Source organism: Canis lupus, chromosome 20, assembly GCF_048164855.1.
Source record: "Canis lupus baileyi chromosome 20, mCanLup2.hap1, whole genome shotgun sequence".
In the NCBI taxonomy this organism is placed as follows: domain Eukaryota; kingdom Metazoa; phylum Chordata; class Mammalia; order Carnivora; family Canidae; genus Canis; species Canis lupus.
In genome coordinates this window covers 19,756,699-19,776,042 of record NC_132857.1, presented here as the reverse complement: position 1 = coordinate 19,776,042, position 19,344 = coordinate 19,756,699, and the positions used below count along the sequence as shown (strand labels likewise).

The window sequence follows — 19,344 nt, the reverse complement described above, 5'->3', positions numbered from 1 at the left end:
GGGGGCACGAGTGGGGGTAGGGGCTGAAGGAGAGAAAGCAGCAGACTCCATATGCTGAGCAGGGAGCCGATGTGGGGCTCCATTTCAGGACCCAGGATCATGACTTGAGCCAAAGGCAGACATTTAACTGACTGAGCCATCGGGTGTCCCTTTTACTATACTTTTAAAAAGTTATTTAATATTCCTAAAATTCCTAATTGTAAATTGGAGAGAAACTTCATTTAAGAAGGCCTTTACAATTTTAGTTTGGCATTTCAATGAGTCTTTTGGGTGGTGTATTGCTATAGTTTAGTGCAAATGTAATCACAGGAAGCTTAATTCAACATCTTCATAAATACTTGTTTATAATTACTCTTGATTTTGTTTAGAATTATTTTTTATTTCAGCACTGTACTGACACTGGTCAGTTCTTAAAATGTTATTAAGTTTCTTAGCTACCCTGTTTAATATTGGAATTTATGCATACCATAATGTTTTTTTTGCATACCATAATGTTAATAGAAAGTTTTACATATGCTAGGTTTTATACATATGTGTGTATGTATGCTACACATATATGTGGATGTGTATATATGTCTACATATATGTGTATATATATATCTATGTGTATGTAATATGTATAGAAAGTTTTTTTTTTTAATTTTTTTTTAATGATAGTCACAGAGAGAGAAAGAGAGAGAGGCAGAGACATAGGCAGAGGGAGAAGCAGGCTCCATGCACCGGCAGCCAGATGTGGGATTCGATCCCCGGTCTCCAGGATCGTGCCCTGGGCCAAAGGCAGGCGCCAAACCGCTGCGCCACCCAGGGATCCCTGTATAGAAAGTTTTATGTATATATACACACAGCAATAAATCAGATTCTATTTTATAAAAATATAACTTTCACACCTTATTGGGGGATGTTTTTGTTATTGTTTTTATTTTGATAGATATTATGTAGATTTTAACCTTTTTCCTTCTTTTACTTAAAAGAACTGATTAAACTAATACCAGTCATACTTTCTATATTAAATGGCTGTATTAAAGATTATGTAGGGAAATGGAGAAAAATTTCTTGCCATCTTTAGAAAAACAGTATTTTTTTCCAAATGGAAACACATGTTGAGAAGAGAAAGGATGTAATTATCTTGAAACAGTTAATGTATTGACATTAAGAATATGGACCTCATTCTAGCTTTTCTACAAACTTTCTGTATGACTTCATATTTACTTCTTGTTTACCCATACATGTTATATATTAATTTCAGGTGTTTATGGCACAGAGTATAAGGAATATATCATTGACAAATAAAGTTGAGAAAAATATATGATAGTTCTTTTGGTGAATAATACCATTAATGGTGTTAAAACTTTTAAGTTTTTTACCAAAACATTTTCCACTACTTGATTTTATTGAGTTTTTCATTTTAATTTAGGTTTATGAGGAAGCTGGTTCTGATTTTCATCAAGTTGCTTATTTTAAAACCAGGATTGGATTAAGAAATGCCCTCCGAGAAGAAATCAGTGGTTCTTCAGATAGGGAAGCTGTGCTTATTACCTTGAATAGACCAATTGTTTATGCACAGCCTGTGGCCTTTGATAGAGGTAAGATAAAGCCCATCAACACTATCTTGTTAGATTTAGAAATGTTTTGGTAATGTTGGATAAAAATCATTTGTTGTTTACCACTGTAGATGCTTGACAGCTAAATGTCTCCTAACCTGAAATGTGAACATCCAAACAAAGTGTTTTGCTTATTCTTTTCAGTTTTTAAACTTATTTTACTTTTTAAAGTCATTTGCTTTCAACATGGATATAGAGGGTGTCAGAATTTTAATTGTAATGCTAACTGTTTGGTTTCAAAAACTAATGCACCCATTTGCTTTTGCACTATCTTTATTCATTTACGGTCTGGGAGTCTAGGAGTGGAATACAGATCCCTGTCCTCAAGGACCTGTCAGTCCAGTGGGAGAGAACAAAATATACTACAGGGAGGAGTTAGAGTTACCTTTTCTTATATCTTAGGGAGCCTTCTAACTTTGCCTGTGCTTCTTAAAGGAAAAACTAATTCTTCAGATTTGACTTGGAGTTAAAAGTTCACATGGGAGACAAGGAAATGAAGCTAGTCTCACTTACCTTTGTATCTGAAGCAGAACAGTTCCTGGGTTAAAGTTAAGAACTAAGTAAATATTTACCAGATGAGAGAGAATATGAATGAATATGTATTGACACAGAGGTCTAAAACATATAGAAGCTTTCATAAAAGAAAATAATAGGAAATAAGGCTGAACAGATAGATGGGGTCTAATTAATGTATATTGGGCAAATATGTAGCAATTGTATTGTGGAAGTAATGAAGAACTGATTTATGAAGCCATTTAAGATTGAAATTGGCATTGCCTGGTGATAAGTCTGTTAGAAAACTATCCTTTTGGCAATGTTATGGGTAACATTTTATTATGCTAACTTCTGTGCACTTTTTTTCATTTCACATCTTACAAACCTCTCATCACCTTCAACAGCTCCTTAAAGTACTTTCTACTCTTTGTGTCTGACCGTTTGCTTTTCCATCTGCTTCCCTACCCCTTAATCTTTCCCCTCCCTCATCTTTAGACTCTCCTTCTGTATAGTGCATTAAATGAAGGTTTTCCTTAAGGTCCATTCCTGTTACAGACTCAGATGTCTTGACTTCTCTTTGAGGATCACATCTTTTTACTATATACTCCTACTATTATGTACCTCTCCTTCAATAATTTTTTTTTAAGATTTTATTTATTTATTCATGAGAGACAGAGAGAGAGAGAGAGAGAGGCAGAGGTAGAAGCAGGCTCCATGCAGGGAGCCCGACATGGGACTTGACCCCGGGTCCCCAGGATCAGGCCCTGGGCTGAAGGTGGTGCTAAACCACTGAGCCACCCCGGCTGCCCGCCTTCAAGAATTTTTTAACAGTAGTAATAGTAGGCTCTACAAGGTCAGGGACCATGTTCTGTTTTCATTTCATTTCATTTCATTTCTATTGCATCCTAGTGCATAGCATATAATAAGCATTTCACAAATAATTTATTAAATGAACAAATGGACCTGGATTATTTTCTTCTTTCTGCCATTATGCAGTCGCCTGCTTTCATTTGTCAAATTGACTATATTCCCTTAGATCCTTTCTAATCCTAATGCTATAATTTTCTGCTGGGAATGATTTTTATTAATTGACCAGACTTTGCAGCTCCTGAGTTTTACTTGCCTTATAGCTTTACAGCTTTGATTTTAATTTTCTTTCCACCTTGCCTTAATTATAAAAAGCTGTGCTGTTTTGGCTGAATTATAAGGCTGCCTATGACAACTGGAATGAACAACGAATGGCTTTACATAAAGATATTCATATGGCTACAAAGGAAGTAGTAGATATGCTACCAGGTATCCAGCAAACATCAGCTCAGGCCTTTGGGACTCTCTTCCTCCAGCTCACTGTGAATGATCTGGGAATATGCCTGCCCATCACAAATACTGCACAGGTAAAAAAATCAAACAATAGTCCAAGATTAAGAGGACAACATTCTACTAACCATTTCTATGTATATACAGTATAATAATTTTTTCTAATTAACAGTTTGTAACTTGAGTTTAGTAAATAGCAAGTAAGATTGAATTCCTTCAGCCATTATTCATCCACAGTGTATTAAATATGAATCTCATGAGACTTTGCTCTGAAGCACTCTGCTGCAAAATTGTGATGAGTTTGATACCCATCTGATAAATCTTAATTTTTACCTTGAAAAATAGGCAGCTGAGTTTTCATTGTCTTTTTATTGTTTTGGTTTTTAACAAATAAGTCTTTGGCATATACTTAATAAATAAGAGAACATTTGAGAATATTGTTTAATAATGTTTAGTAACCTCATCTAAAATAGGGTAGAGAATTTCAAAATGCCTTTAAGCTGCAATATTTAGTGGTAATGAAACTTCCAATTTATATGTACCAGATAAAGCAAGAATTTTCATAATTTATGGACATGTGTATGAAACAAAAAAGTGCTATAAACCCTTATCAGGCCTAGGAAGTTACAATTATATCAAATATAGACGTCTCTTTTACTGTTAAAATTTACCTTAACCTGTAACCAGTTGTTGAATGAATTTATCTTTTAGTATTTTGTTTCGTGAGACATTGTGAAGAAAAACTCTGGGTTGAGGATTGGCAACATCTAGTATATTTATGCCTCAGGAGTTGAAAAAAAATTTTTTTAAGGGCATTATGGTCAGAGCTCAGGAAAGCCATATACACCAGAAGTGGTTGTCATAATGAGAATGTTCCCCACCAGTAAAACAGAAGCTTAAGCTAGAAAAGTAGATAATTAGGGACACCTGAGTGGCTCAGTCGGTTAAGTGTTAATTTCACCTCAGGTCATAATGTCAGTATTGAGATCAAACCCCACACAGAGCCTTGTGTGGAGCCCTGCTGAGGCTGTACGCTGGGCATGAAGCCTGCTTAAGGGTGTCTCGTGCTATCTCTCAACTGCTCATGCTCTTTCTCTCTCTAAAAAAAGAAAAAGAAAAGAAAAAAACAAAACAAACAAAAAAAAAAACCAAAATCTAGATAATTAACTTTTTGTGAGTTTTTTTAAAGATTTATTTATTTGAGCAAGAGAGCACATACATGTGAGTGGGGTGGAGAAGCAAAAGCAGAGGAAGGGACTCTCAAGCAGACTCCCCGCTGAGCTCAGAGTCCCATTAGGGACTCAATCCCACAACCCTGAGATCATGAACTGCACCAGAATCAAGAGTCAGACACTTAACCGACTCAGCCACCCAGGCACCCCTACCTTTTGTGAGTTAAAAAAGAAAAGTTGCACATTGCAAATGTATTCACTTCAACAATTTAATTTTTTAAAAGTAGATATCTTTCTAAGCTGCTTTTTAATGAAAATTTCTAGGCTTGACTTTTCCTAGACTTTTGTTCCTATGAATCCCGTGAGAATTTCCAAATTTAAAACATTGTCACGTTTTGTCTTTTTTTTTAATGTATTTTGCAGTCTAATCACACTGGAGACCTTGACATTGGTTCTGCTTTAGTATTGACCATTGAAAGTACTCTTATCACTGCATGTTCTTCAGAATCTCTGGTTAGTAAAGGGCATTTCAAAAACTTTTGTATTCGTTTTGCTGATGGCTTTGAGACTTCGTGGGATGACTGGAAACCAGAAATTCGTGGCGATCTAGTGATGAATGCCTGTGAGTGTCTTTTATTTTCTGTATGAGGTTTAGAATTGTTTTAATTAAAAAAAAAAAAAAGTGTCTTCATTTGTAAAACCAAAGGATGCTTAGCTATCGGAATGTTGGACTTTGTGAAATAAGGGCTATTTCTAGTTAAAGGTAGGTCAAATTTGTGAAAAACTGTAGCTTTCAGTAGTTTTGGTAAGTAAATCAACTAGGCAGTCTTCTTGATAGTATAACATTTGAAGATTCATTTACTGCCTGATTTTTTTCCTGTAACTGATTCATGCATGACCAGATAAAAGCATCTTTTCTCTGTGGAGATCTTGAAAGAAAGTGATAAATGTGCAAGATACAGTTTATCCTATATCATAGAACAGGTTGTAGATAACTAGAAACAGGAACTCCAGCCATAAAATAATATTAATATGAATAAATTCACGTGTCTAAATATGTAAGTTACAGTTTGTAACTTGTGTGAATTCCTCCGATTCCATTAATATTCAAGGTTGGGAGTAACTACAGCTGTGTTTATATACAGTTTTTAAGGAATATGGATTTATTTTTATCTTAATATACTAAATATTATAGCAGAGTTAATAAATCATCATTAATCTTCTAATAAAGAAAAGCTATGTTTGAGGAATTAAAGATTGTGAACCAAAATTTTTACTTACCTTACAAAGAGTGGTATGCCGTTGTTTATGCAGTTTTTTCTCCACTCCACTGGAAGGAAATCTTCTGTCCAGTTCTGGGTCTTCTTTAAAAAGAATTTTTCATTATTTTTATATCAAAACTTGAAGTTTTGGCATCCATTTTGGTTAAAACTTAGATAAAATTATAGGTGAAATTCTGGTTTTGACTGCTTCTCATTTAGGTAATTCATAGGTAAAATGCTGCGATTTCTGTGAAATACTTCAGGTTATTAAGAAGACTTGATATCAAAATACTTATGCTTCATTTCCAAAAGACCAAAAATAGCCTTCATGAGAAATTACAAATTATAACTCTTTTGTCTGTTTTTGTTAAATTTAAATCTGATGTGTAGTAAGATAACATCTTTGTCTTTATTATAATCATTAAAATAGATAAATATATTCGGAAGCAAAAGAAGAATACCATTTCCTTAACAGTTTATTATAATGGGAAAATGCATGATAAATATGCCTCTGAATCAAAATCAAAGGCTCATAGTAAAAATATATAAACCTCAATGTATATTACACCAACTAAGTAGAATATTAACATACTGATAATTGTGATAATCATGGTTTATTTTAGGTTATGTAGGAAACTAAATGACTTATTTTTGTAACATGCTTTTTGTTTGGTGTCTTGGCAAGGAAGCAGAGGAGTTGAGTGGTTCTTCTATTGAAATAAGAATTCCAAATTATGGGATACCTGGGTGGGTCTGCGGTTGAGCGTCTGCCTTCGGTTCACGGTGGGATCCTGGAGTCCTGGGATTAAGTCCCACATCAGGCTCCTTGCATGGAGCCTGCTTCTCTCTCAGCCTGTGTCTCTGCCTCTCTCTCTCCCTATCTGTCATGAATAAATAAATGAAATCTTAAAAAAAAAAAGAATTCCAAATTATAACAGGGGCAAATCAATTTTTATTAGTAATAATAAATAGAATATAAGTGACATTAAATATTTTTGACAAAAAGGATTGGATTGGAGTAGAGAAACAAGGAATCATAGAGTTATGCTGTAGGATTTTATTTTTTACAGATCATTTTAAAATCAAGCCCTACAAAAAAATGGTGGCCCAATGGAATTGCCTCTCTAGGGTGATAATATTTTCTAGGAAATGCAGTTAGAATTAGAAAGGACAATCTTTAGGAAGAATTCAAAGGTCCATTTAACTATAGATAGAAAAGACCAGACTCTTTCCACTAACATTTATTTATAAAAATTATATAAACCATTAAAAGTTCGAAAAATGTAGCTAGCATCAGGGAAAAGAGAAGAGGTTTGAAAGACTCCACGCTCTGTGTTAGTACCTGGGTAACATTAGGTCAAAAGAGCAGGAAAATTGCCATCCAAGATTCAGACTAATGGTTGATCCTACTCAGCATTATGTCTCTGACTCAGCGACCACAGGCACAATGGGGGAAAGTGTAGTTGATTCTTTTCTCACTTTGAGGATTTGGATCTACTCCTAAAAAATCTTAATATTTCTTTTTAATTTATAATGGCTCTGTAATATATGAATTTATATAATTTCTTTAAACTTAATATTTAAAAGTTCTCTGACATTTCTTGGAATTCAAAGTCTTAAAAGTTTTCTATCTTGTTTTTATTTACTAGCTTTCATTTGGCCTCCATTATGATACTTATAATTTCAGAGGGTTTTCTAGCATTCTTAGATTTAAAAGAGTTATCTAAGTTTCTTTTGCTCTGCTTTATAACCATGACTATAAAGGTGAACTGAGCAATCTTTTACCCTAAGACAAGATCTAGTTCTCTCATATTCTATAAATTGTATATGAAGCACTGGTACCATATGCTTCAAAAATATAATTCAGATTTTAAAATTATTAGCATTCTCTTTAAAAAAAAAACCCCATATAATAGACATTGTCACTTAATAGACTCTTTCTCCCAAAATACGTTGTATTTCTGCAGCTCAGATTCGAGTAACATTTGAATACCAACTGAGGATACAAAATGAATTGCAAAAGGACATTTTATTTAAGATTTATGTTCTGCCAGATTTAGATTGAAATTTGATTTTTATGAAGGATTACTAAGAAAGAGTTTTAATTCTGTCGTTGGGCACAACTTTTTTGAAAAATTGTTTTAAAGGTGGTATGTTCCTATACTGTTGATTTAGTTAACCTCTTTTTTTTTTTTTTTTTTAAGTTGAAGTTACCAGGTTAAAGCTAAGTGGTAGTAAATATTTCAGATTTAAAGTTAGATATGTACTGGAGATAGGTCCATAACCTTAGGAGATTAATCATATAAGATTGACATCATGGCAGTCATTTTTATTTCTCATAAAATGTCAAAGGAAAAGACAAGGCTGATAAATCATGTCTGTGACCTAAATGTGGAAGTTCTTATTAACAGAAAATTATTTTTAAATTATTTGCATTCTTTAAGTGGCATTCATATGGTGGCACATGTTGTCATAGCATCTTGAAACTAGAGTTTCAGAGTCAGCCAGGTATTGTCACATGCAGAATGTAAGATAAAGCTGCAGTTAAATTCTTAAAAGCATAAAATAAAAATGTTGGATATGGAATATTACAAGTCATCTAAGGTTGCTGTTTCATTCTGCAGATTAGAAACTAAAGCTTAAAAAGTCTAGTGATTCTATTTATATTTAGATAATAATCTTTGGGCGAAAAATTAACAGTACAGTATTTAATCACTAGCATAATTTTATTGAAAACTACTTTTGGGGATGATTTCTGTGCAGGTGTAGTTCCAGATGGCACCTATGAAGTATGTTCTAGGACTACGGGACAAGCAGCTGCTGGTAAGTTCATGATTGGTATTACCTGTTTTACATATATGAGTTAGAATTTTGCCTTTTTATATATATATGTAAATATACATATATACACACATATGTGTCATTTTTATTAACATTAAGAGAGTCTTTTAACTGAATTAATTCTGGTGTTCCTTGATTTTAAAAACAATTTTTGTAATAATATTAGCATATTTTTATTTAACAACTATTAATTAGACACTTGCTAATATACTGTAAAACGTTTTGGGAAAGACAGAGGTGAATAAGATATACTTTTTACCCTGAATAAATTTAAATGCTAATATTGTCAAGGCGCTGTAGCATAAGTAAGTTGTAATAAGTGGTAAGTTCAATAAAATATAAAATTCTAATTGCTGCTAAACTCGAGGGGAGAGAAAAATTTCAAATTTAGAAGGATAGTAGGATCAGAGAAAGCTTAATATTTAACAAGCATTTGAATAGGGATTTGATAGATAAAATTGTTTCTGAAGCAAAAACTGAGAGAGTATGCATCAGGAAATTCAGGCAGACAGATTAGTTATGTTATGAAAACAGTGTCTAGTTAGAATTGTCCAGACTGGGCAGAAAAGAGTTATCTGAAAAATAACTTGGGAAAAATGTTAAATCTCAAATTAAGGAGTCTGGACTTAATTTGGTGGACAGTGGGAAAGCCACTGAGTTTTTGTGAGCAAGAAAGCAGACACTTTCAAGGATTGGAGAAGAAAAAAAAAATCTTAGGAAACTGCTTAGGAGGTAACTCTAGAAGTTATAACCTATCTTGACTAAGATGATAGCTCAGTGTAAATTTTATTGATTTTACTTCTTATAAAGTAAGGGTAAGCTAAAGGAAGATATTTATTTAAGGGCTCTTAAAATGTCAGTGGGAGTAGAAGCTGATGAAAGTTAGATTTCCTTTCTCTTCTTACTGTTTCCTGTTATCTTCCCCAAGCCTAGCCTTGGTGCTCATCCTAAGTAAATTGTCTCAGAAAGTAGCAAGGCCAATTGTCTCACTGACAGAGAACTGAAAAGGTTAGGAAATATCCAAGAGTAATAATGTTAGAAGAAAGGGTGATGGCTGAGGTAAACATACATATTTGGAGAAAAGTCACATAAAAGTCTTTGTCAGGGCTCTAGTTACTAAGTGACAACAACTCTCTCAAACTAGCTTAACCAAAATGGGGAGTTTATTAAAAGGATATATGCCTGTCACAGTTAAACTTAGGAATGGCTCTTTCAATGAGGATAAGGAACTAGTAGGTCAACTCAGGGGCCCTCAGGAACTACCAGATCCAAGATTTCAACTGCCACCGGGGCTCTTCTCTTTGCTCCTCTCTAGCTGCTTCATTTTCTTCATACTGCTGACCCCAAGTCAGGAGACATCACTGCCAAAAGCTCAAGGAGACTCATTCCCCCACCCTCAATCGCTAGAGAGGGACTGTGGTTTTCTCAAGTCCAGGGAAGGGTTTTTAGTTTTCCAACTTTGACTTTCACCTGGCCTACTTATCTAATTCTGGCAAATGAGTAAGGGTCATGGCAGTTCCAACTATAGCTGTTGAAGGGTAGGTCAGCTCAGGAGTAGGGAGAAGAGGGAATCTGTAGTTCACAGGAGAAAGAAGGGTGCTGCACAGAGGAAGCAAGAGATGTACACTCCACAAAGGGCAATCGATCCCAGACCTAGCTGTGAGAGAGATTAGTTGTTACAAAAGGCTGTCATCCATTTTATTCCTTAAATATGGGATTATTTAAATTTCTGTGCTCAAGACTTACCAAAAATGCCACTTCTTTTTTTAAACAGAAAGTAGTAGTGCTGGAACATGGACACTCAACGTTTTGTGGAAAATGTGTGGGATCGACGTCCACATGGATCCTAACATTGGCAAAAGACTAAATGCACTGGGCAATACCCTTACGACACTGACAGGAGAGGAGGACATAGATGACATTGCTGATCTCAATTCAGTGAACATAGCTGACCTGTCAGATGAGGATGAAGTTGACACTATGTCTCCCACTATCCATACTGTAAGTAAACTCACTGTTAGACTTTACTGGACTGGCCTTTACCCTGAGACAGGGAAAAGATTGATTTAATGTTATTTATTCTATTGTAGTTGATCATTGTATAGGGAGGAAGAGAGTGGTGGTTCCCTGTGTCTTCGCTTTGTAATGTTTTTTAATTTCATGATACTGTCTTTTAATTAATAGTTTTCAGAACTGTCAATAAACTTAGTAGCCTTAACCTAAAGGTAGTGTACTAATGTTAAAAGCAAAGTGAAAGCAAACCTGTAGAGACAGAAAGTACATTAGTAATTGCCAAGAGCTACCTCAGAGTCAGGGATGGGGAATGAGAAGAGACTGCTCTTGGTTATGAGGTTTCATTTGGGGGGAGGGTGGCAAAAATGTTCTAAACAGGTTGTGGTGATCGTTGTACAATTTAGTGAATATACTCAAAACCACTGAATTATATACATTTTAAATGGGTGAATTTTATGGCATGTGGATTATATCAATAAAGGTGCTAAAAATGAATCTCAAAAGGAAAGTGCATGCATACAAAATAAAGTATACATTTAAAAAGACGTATTTCCATCTATACTGTATATTTTATAGTATAAATGATTTGGTGGTTGAAAAGCAAGCTCCTCTGTTTTTGTTCTGGTATGGGTTTAAAAACTTTTTAAATTATCTTTAACTATTGTTTCGTCAAATAGTCTTGTTCTTGGAAAGAAATTTTTTAAAAATTAATGTTACTGTTTATCATTTAGAGTTCAGATGGAAGTTCAGTAGGTGGAGATGGCCACAAGCTCACCTTTGGGCAGCGACTTGTAAATCACCTGCTAGGCCTGACGCCCCCAAATCAGCGCTATTCTGTTCCTGCAGAGTATCTGTGTGACTCAGAGATGTGGGGCTCCCCTCAGTCTAGCCAGTCCCATTTGAAAGCATGCAGAGCTCACTCATGGGGAAACGTAGGTAGCAACTACATAGATTCCTTGTGAAAATGAAGGGATTTGAATCACTGGAGAATTCCAATCATGCTACTTGATATAGATGGCTTTGATTCTTGCATGCTTCCTTTGATTTAAGGTGTTATTTTTGTGATAGTATAGATTTTCTGGTTGACCTGAGGTTGGTATTGACAGACATGCTTTTGATTTTTCAGGAAGCTATAGATTATCGAAGACAAGGAGCATCTTGTAGCCAGCCAGGAGAACTTAGAGGAAGAAAAATTATGAAGCGTATAGTGGATATCAGAGAACTGAATGAACAAGCCAAAGTAATAGATGATCTTAAGTATGTGTAATGATTTTTATGTGATATAATATTTTAATAATAGAATCATCGAATTTTAAATGTGGAGAAAACTGGATTTGGGGCAGTACAACTTAATTTATAAATGAGATCACCAAGGTCCAGAAGAGTTTGATAACTTGCCCGAGATCATACATTCATTAGTGATAAAGTTACGCATGAATTCCTAGTCCAGCACTCATCACAGCTCTCCATTTCTAGGTAGCTTATGACTGACTTTGTATTACATATACATGTCTCTACATGTGTATATACACTTACACATATCTTCACATGTATATGTTGATATATGTATTAGTCTTTTGTTGACATTGGTATTTCTGGAATGTTAATCTTTAAGAAAGGATACAAATCTAGCATTTATTAAGTACCTATTGTGAATCTGGCATGTTATTTCAACATAATCCTCAGGAGATTTCTGTGAGGTTATATGGCATTATCCAAACTGGCTCAGAGCCCTTAAAGAAGTGGAATTTGAACTGGGGTGTGTCTAAATTCAAAGTTCACACTTTTTTTTTTGCCGGCTTGTGGTAGCAATTCTCTAGAACTGAGGTGGATATAGGGTAAGTAGAGAGGGGGCAGTAAGTGGTGGTAATTTTTTCTTTATCTGTTGCCTGCTGCATAGTACTGATTAAATAATACTTGCCCTAGAAGACTAAATATCCTTCTTGTCAAACTTTGAAAAATTTTTGCTTTCCTAAAAGGTGATAGTTTTCCTCATCTTTTTAATCTTCATACACCACTTATGTCTGTGATTTTTGCATTCAAGGACTTTAGACAGATATGTGCATTTTGTATAATGAAAGGTATTACCTAAAAACTAGTCTGTAAATTAATTACAATACAGTGATTCACATTTTCCTGTTTTTACATCACAGTTTGAGTTTTGCTCTCGGCATTAACAATGGCTTGAAGCAAAATATACTTCCTCCCCTAAAATTTTACCTGAGGCTTAAATTTATGTAGAATTTTACATACATTCTTCTGCAGTTGGTCTGTATCCTTTATGAGATTGTCAGAGCCTCTTAATGCAGAAGTAAAAAAGAGCCATTTTCTAAAACTTTAGAAAGCTTTTTTATAATTATGGTGTATGATTGTTAACTCTATGGAGGATTTTGGCCTATCCATATATAATATAATATAATCTTTGATATTCTGATGAGTGAAAGAATTAAAAAGGAGCAAATAAAAATCAATCTTGCTTTGTTACCTTTTTACACTAATTACCATATTTGTTTTGCATCCAGAAAATTGGGTGCAAGTGAAGGAACCATAAACCAGGAAATTCAACGTTATCAGCAGTTAGAATCTGTTGCTGTGAATGATATTAGAAGAGATGTTCGTAAGAAATTACGGAGGTCCAGTATGCGAGTGAGTAAATTTAAGAAGAATTTTGTTAGAGTAGACCATTCTTTTATTTTTTACTTTATGAAACTTTGTGACAGTACTTAAGTTCTCTTTCTTTCTCCATTGCTAGTGATAATAGCACTTGATTTGTATATCTCACATCTACACTGTTTAAAGCCCTTTACATTTAACAACCCATTAAATCTTTACAGTAGCCAAATGAGGTAGCTTGTATTATGTTCCCCATTATAAAAATGAGGAAACTGAGACAGAGAGAAGTCAAGTAATTTGACCAAGGTTATATAGCAGTGGGACTCTACAGTCTGTCCTTAGCCACTGGGTTTTGTCTTCCTTTCATGAAACTGTGTTTTCTTTTTAGTCTCTAACTCAAATATGAGTCTTTTGACATGTCCATTTTGCTCCTGTCCCATTTTCCACAGCTGACCTTACCTCTCAGCCACTATGTACTCAGCACTTCATTCATTCTCTTTTCTTTGCACGTTTAGTTGTCCCATCTAGAATTGTAGTCTCTTAAATAAAAAGTTACTTATCATTGACCCCATTTCCTACCACATTTTTTGGGATTTAGTACAATTGCTGAACAAGTGAAACAAATATGTAAATACATGTACTATAAACATATATTAGAAAATAGTTCTAAAACATATTCAAGTAGAAGTAGATTGCTTTAGGGCAAAGTGGTCTTGTTAGTGGAAAGACTTTTTTAAAAAAAAAAAAAAAAGATAGATTCTTAACCTTTTTTTTAAATCAACAGAACCCTCAATTTTTTGATGGCACCTTGATACATTAAAAACATTAAATCAGAGCTGCTGGGACCAGAGAAAGTAGGGAAAGGTTGCAGGAATCCAGGGTTCATTGGCTTGAACTTTCAACTTTCTTGATCACCACAAACTCCCAGACACCCTAGTTTGAATACTGTTCTAAATTATTTAAATTGAAGGTAAAATCCAATTTGAATTATTTGTAACTGGCTTCTGGTGATAATAAATGGATAATGATGATCTGTATTGCATAAGTCTGTTTTTAAAATTTTTGCTACTATGTGCCTAACAATCATACAGTAGAATTAAAATATTGCTTACGTACTATTTATAAGGTAGTTTATGCTTGGTAATTGTTAACAATAAAACTAGGTAGAGAATTAGGGAAATTCTCTAAGTTTTATCTGTGTTCTGAGCATGTATTTCATCTGTCTTTTCCCCCTCTCTTCCCCCTCAGTCCTCTTGCATTCCACACCTCCATTGTCTTAGAATCTTTTCAGTATCTAGCCCCTAACTACACATTTGGAAAAGAGGGATTTGGATACAAGTAAAGTGTTGACCTTGCCCCTTCCTTTCCTCTCCTATAATATAGAGTGCCATGGCAGGGGTGCCCATTAATGGTACTTAAGATGATCATGCCCCCCCCACCTCGAGCCTCTCCCTCGAGCCTCTCCCTCTCTCCTTCCTGCTCTCCTCTGATCTCCCTTTCACCTCCTCCCACTACCCAGCTTTCTCCCAGAATCTTTCCTTTTAATTCTCATTTTATTTTGCCTTTCTTTCCTTTTTGTTTCCTTTCTTTCTACCTTATTTCTGTACCCAATCTTTTTCTTTTCTCTCTCAGGCTAGATGGTGAATCATATTTCCGTTATACAGCTCTTCTAATTGACATTAGGACTAAAGAGTAGCTAAGTCCTGCTCTGCTTTGATCCACCTATACTGCTAAGTGACATTTAAAGTCAAATTTAAAGTAATATGTTATTGACCTGGGGGAAACATACTGTTTTGTTGAATAGAATATTTTATCTGTAGTCAGATATTACAATAAGCAACTGTCTAAAGTCTCTCTCCCTCTCCTATTTTATTAGGCTGCTTCTCTGAAGGATAAGTGGGGTTTGGGTTACAAACCAAGTTACAGTCGTTCAAAAAGCATTTCTGCTTCTGGAAGACCTCCTCTTAAACGAATGGAAAGGACAAGGTAATATATATTTCAACCACTGAAACAAGTAATAAAATTGCTAACTCCTTTACGAAAATCCACTACTTATTTATTGTGTTCTATTTGGGGAAATTACACAATTAAGGGAGCAAAAATGAACCTTATTAATCAAATACCAGTAATAATGGATAATATCAAACTAAACAGTTTATTTAAGGAATTCCTGCATTGTATTTATACCGCAATCATCTTTAGTAAAATAGTGCTTTGCTATTTAGACAAGTTTATGTATAAACTTACAGACTATTCAAAGAAATGAGTATGTGCAGATTAGTAGCTTCTGGTATGTTTGTCATTTTAGAAAAGGTATGACTACATACATATTTAGCATATAAAAAATGGAAATTCTACATATTAAAGAAAAATACTATCTTACTAATAAATGAGGACTTAAAATAAGAAGTATAAATTTTTTTATATGGTTTAGTTTCAGAAAACCTTATGTTAATCAAAACATTCAGTGTTTTATTTTTTTTTTCCTATGGGATGTTAAAGATTAAGAAATGGGATACCAAAAATTTAATCCTTAGATAAGGTAAATATTTAGAAATATTTAGAATATTATTGTCATTTGTTAGGCTTTTTTATAAAGTCTAGGGGCTTTTTAAAAAATACTTAAATTGTTTTATAACTTTATATTTTACTTCCAGTTCTCGAATAGGAGAAACTGAGGAGCTCCCTGAAATCCGTGTGGATGCAGCATCTCCTGGACCCAGAGTAACTTTCAATATTCAAGATACAGTAAGAGAGTTATTATTTGTTAAAGATACACCGGTGCCAAATAATTTTAGTAATTACGAAATTATAGTAGTTATGAAGTTTCAAAATATGAATTCCTACCTACAATGAAAGTGAGGATTGTGATAGGTGAACTGTCTATAAATTACCAAACAGGGCATCCCTGTGTTATCATTTGAGAGTCATGCTGCTCATGTTAGTGTTTCACCTAGAATAAAGATTCCATTCTGCTTGCTCTTAGGTAGAAAGTCTTTGTCGAATAATTTTCCTTTCATGTATGAATCCACATTAAATTAGGTCTTATAGACAAGCATAGTTGTAGAATGTTTGTACTTATGTATTTATCTTATTATTTAGTTCATATAGAAGTAATAGCAGAAACCAGAAGTCAAAAGGTCAGCTTAAAAGTTATATTTAATTTTATATATGTTAAAATTTATGTTAACACATTTATTTTGTTTCTTGAATGTTTGCTTTTAAACCATTGTTTTTTTGTTTTTCATAATTTTTATATATTTTCTTATTATTTTAATTAAGTTGAAAAAAACAATATGGGGAAGTACGCCACAATCCAGCTGTCCTGGGGAAGGGTATTTTCAGGTACTTATTAAGAACAACATAAATTTTGCTTTAAAACTGATTAACCGTCCTAAAAATCTGCTTTCAAAACATCTTTCTCTCATTTTATACTAAACTCAGACCTCAAAAATATTTTACATAAAGCTTTAAGATTGTTTGAATTCTTTTTCATCACATATGTTTTATAAGCTCTTGCATGAATAGATTTTAGTTCTGTACTTCTTTGTATAATACTAATTATTGAATCTCCAAAATTATAGACTAAATCAGCTTACCAAATTAGCCAAGTCATAAATCAAAACCTGCTGTTTATTATTTATTTGCTAATCCCTAAGCAAATCTCTTTCCTCTACATTCAACCACAAAACAAATCTTTTCTTTAAAAAAATTTTTTAACTAATTGAAACTAGAATCAAACTTCTCTCAGGACAACAAATTAACCATTGAATGTTATTTCTTTGGAGTCACTGTATACATATAAAAAACCATATATGTATAAAAACAATCCATTTAAAAATTATTCTGTTCAAAACAGTGTGGAAAATGTGCTACCCAGGCACTTATAAGTTGAATAAACATTTTTATGAACCATATATTTTCCCTAAATATAAGTCATGCAAAGAAAGTTGAATTTTAAAAATATATCTGTATACTAGGCATATAAATCTTTGTCTAGGAATTTTCTGTCAAGTTTCATTAAAAACTGGTACTTATTCCACATACATCTTGTTTCTCTGCCCTCTTACACTATAGTCTTAGTACATATCCTGTAGTTACACTGAATTTAGTCAAACTAAATTTTGTTTTAAGACGATGAGATTATAGGGAGCTTGATAAACATGCCCTTTTTTTCTAAAAATGCAAATAAATGGAAATAAATCATTTACAGAACTGAATCAAGGGCCTCTCCTAATTGACTTTTCCCCATCCACCTTTTTTTATGGAGACATATAACATTATATCAGTTTCAGATGTAAAACTAATGATTTGATTTATGAGTATATTTTGAAATGATTAAGTAATTCTTAAAGGCATCAGTATTTGAATTGGTTCAAGTCCTATTTTTTTTAAATAGTATATGCTATTTGTAAAAAAAAATAGCATATAAAAATAAAAAGTGGGATCCCTGGGTGGCGCAGCAGTTTAGCGCCTGCCTTTGGCCCAGGGCGTGATCCTGGAGACCCGTGATCGAATCCCATGTCGGGCTCCTGGTGCATGGAGCCTGTTTCTCCCTCTGCCTATGTCTCTGCCCCTCTCTCTCTCTCTCTCTCTCTCTCTCTCTCTCTGTGACTATCATAAATAAATTAAAATAAAATAAAATAAAAAGTTATAAAATAGATCATTAGGGCATGGGTAAATATAAAATAAATATAAAACAGATATTCACACAAATTCTTCAATTTTAAAAATTGAAGGTATTCTGATAAAATCTGTTTTATTTATCAAATAACATATCATAAAAAGTGAGGAAAAGCTGGATTCTGCATGTTTGAAATTTTTATTACAGTATTCTGTCTTCATGTATCTAATTTTCTTGTATCTAATAGCATCAATAAATTGCATTACCTTGCACATTTTCAAAGGATATTTAAGCAACTCTCAAAATTGGGAATATAAATTAGATCATAGAAAATTTTATTGTTTTGGTGTTTTTTTTTAATCTACTTAAATACAATGGCCTCCTGGTATGATTCTCAGCGGCATAGTGTGTATAATAAACCATTCACCTTAAAAATAGTATTCTTAAGTTTGATTATCTTTAACTACATAACGATTGGGGCATCACTCTTCAACCAATTAGCGACTCATTTTTAGAAGCTATCTATAAAAAAATATCCAGAAACATGAAGTACTCTCTGTACAGACACTGCATGCTCTATCATCACTAATTGCTCTCTTGCCCCTCTGATTTACAGTTGATTTTACATTATTTGCTTTGTCTCCACAGCATGTTTAACTTTGTTAAGAATTATACAATATGTGCTAATTAACAGGTTGATATAGGCTTATATACAGTAAAATTTCACACTAATTTTAGTATATCAGTAGTGTGACTTTCTGTGGAATGATCTGCTTCCTTCCTTGGTGTGCCATTTCAAATGTTCGTAAATCTGGCTTTCTTTCAGTTTAGAGTGAAGAAATTCAATTCTGAGAGAATTTTAAATGTTTAAACATATATTTTTTCTTTTCCTTTTTTTAATTAAGAGATGTATAACATGAACCTGATTCACGTCTTCTCTTTTTATAATCAATCAGTTTCCAGAGGAGACAGAACTCGACCTTTTGTCAGTAACCATTGAAGGTCCATCCCATTACTCCTCAAACAGTGAAGGATCATATTCCGTGTTCAGTTCTGCCAAAACTCCAGGAGGCTATTCATCAGGCATTCCTTTCCAACCTGAAGAGGGCCGACGGGATGACAGTTTATCTTCTTCTAGTGAAGATTCTGAGAAGGATGAAAAGGACGAAGACCATGAGAGGGAAAGGTTTTATATTTACAGGAAACCCTCGTAAGTGGCCTTTTTGTTTTGAGACCTGTGGGTAGTATTTCAGAGTCTAGAACTGAGCTTTAAGGTTTTATGTGTAACTGTTAACTTTTATAGAAAAAAATTCTTAATGTGCCTAGCCACAGGAAGACTGAGACATAGCCATAGTTTACTAATGTAGTTTAGCTCTATATGGCATTATTTTTTTCTTTCCCTATTC

General features: G+C 33.7%; 1 protein-coding gene and 1 long non-coding RNA gene across 11 annotated transcripts in view; one reads left to right on the top strand and one right to left on the bottom strand.

Annotated features, from left to right (window-relative positions):
- BLTP1 (bridge-like lipid transfer protein family member 1) overlaps positions 1-19,344 on the top strand; it is a 204,441-nt gene that overhangs the window by 155,187 nt on the left and 29,910 nt on the right. For 6 of the 10 annotated variants that reach the window (XM_072788527.1, XM_072788528.1, XM_072788530.1 and 3 more), the window contains 12 exons: positions 1,415-1,583; positions 3,279-3,490; positions 5,009-5,207; positions 8,611-8,670; positions 10,463-10,689; positions 11,433-11,633; positions 11,828-11,958; positions 13,224-13,347; positions 15,191-15,300; positions 15,972-16,062; positions 16,597-16,659; positions 18,895-19,148. In XM_072788527.1, coding sequence (XP_072644628.1) covers positions 1,415-1,583; positions 3,279-3,490; positions 5,009-5,207; positions 8,611-8,670; positions 10,463-10,689; positions 11,433-11,633; positions 11,828-11,958; positions 13,224-13,347; positions 15,191-15,300; positions 15,972-16,062; positions 16,597-16,659; positions 18,895-19,148 — 1,841 coding nt within the window. The remainder of the gene's footprint in view (positions 1-1,414; positions 1,584-3,278; positions 3,491-5,008; positions 5,208-8,610; positions 8,671-10,462; positions 10,690-11,432; positions 11,634-11,827; positions 11,959-13,223; positions 13,348-15,190; positions 15,301-15,971; positions 16,063-16,596; positions 16,660-18,894; positions 19,149-19,344) is intronic. The other 4 variants (XM_072788534.1, XM_072788531.1, XM_072788529.1 and 1 more) reach the window with 3 other exon arrangements.
- On the bottom strand, positions 3,346-6,724 carry LOC140611724 (uncharacterized). The gene is made up of 3 exons (XR_012012871.1): positions 6,591-6,724; positions 5,867-5,949; positions 3,346-3,482 (listed from the first exon to the last, which is right to left on the bottom strand). It is a non-coding gene; the product is annotated as an uncharacterized lncRNA (long non-coding RNA).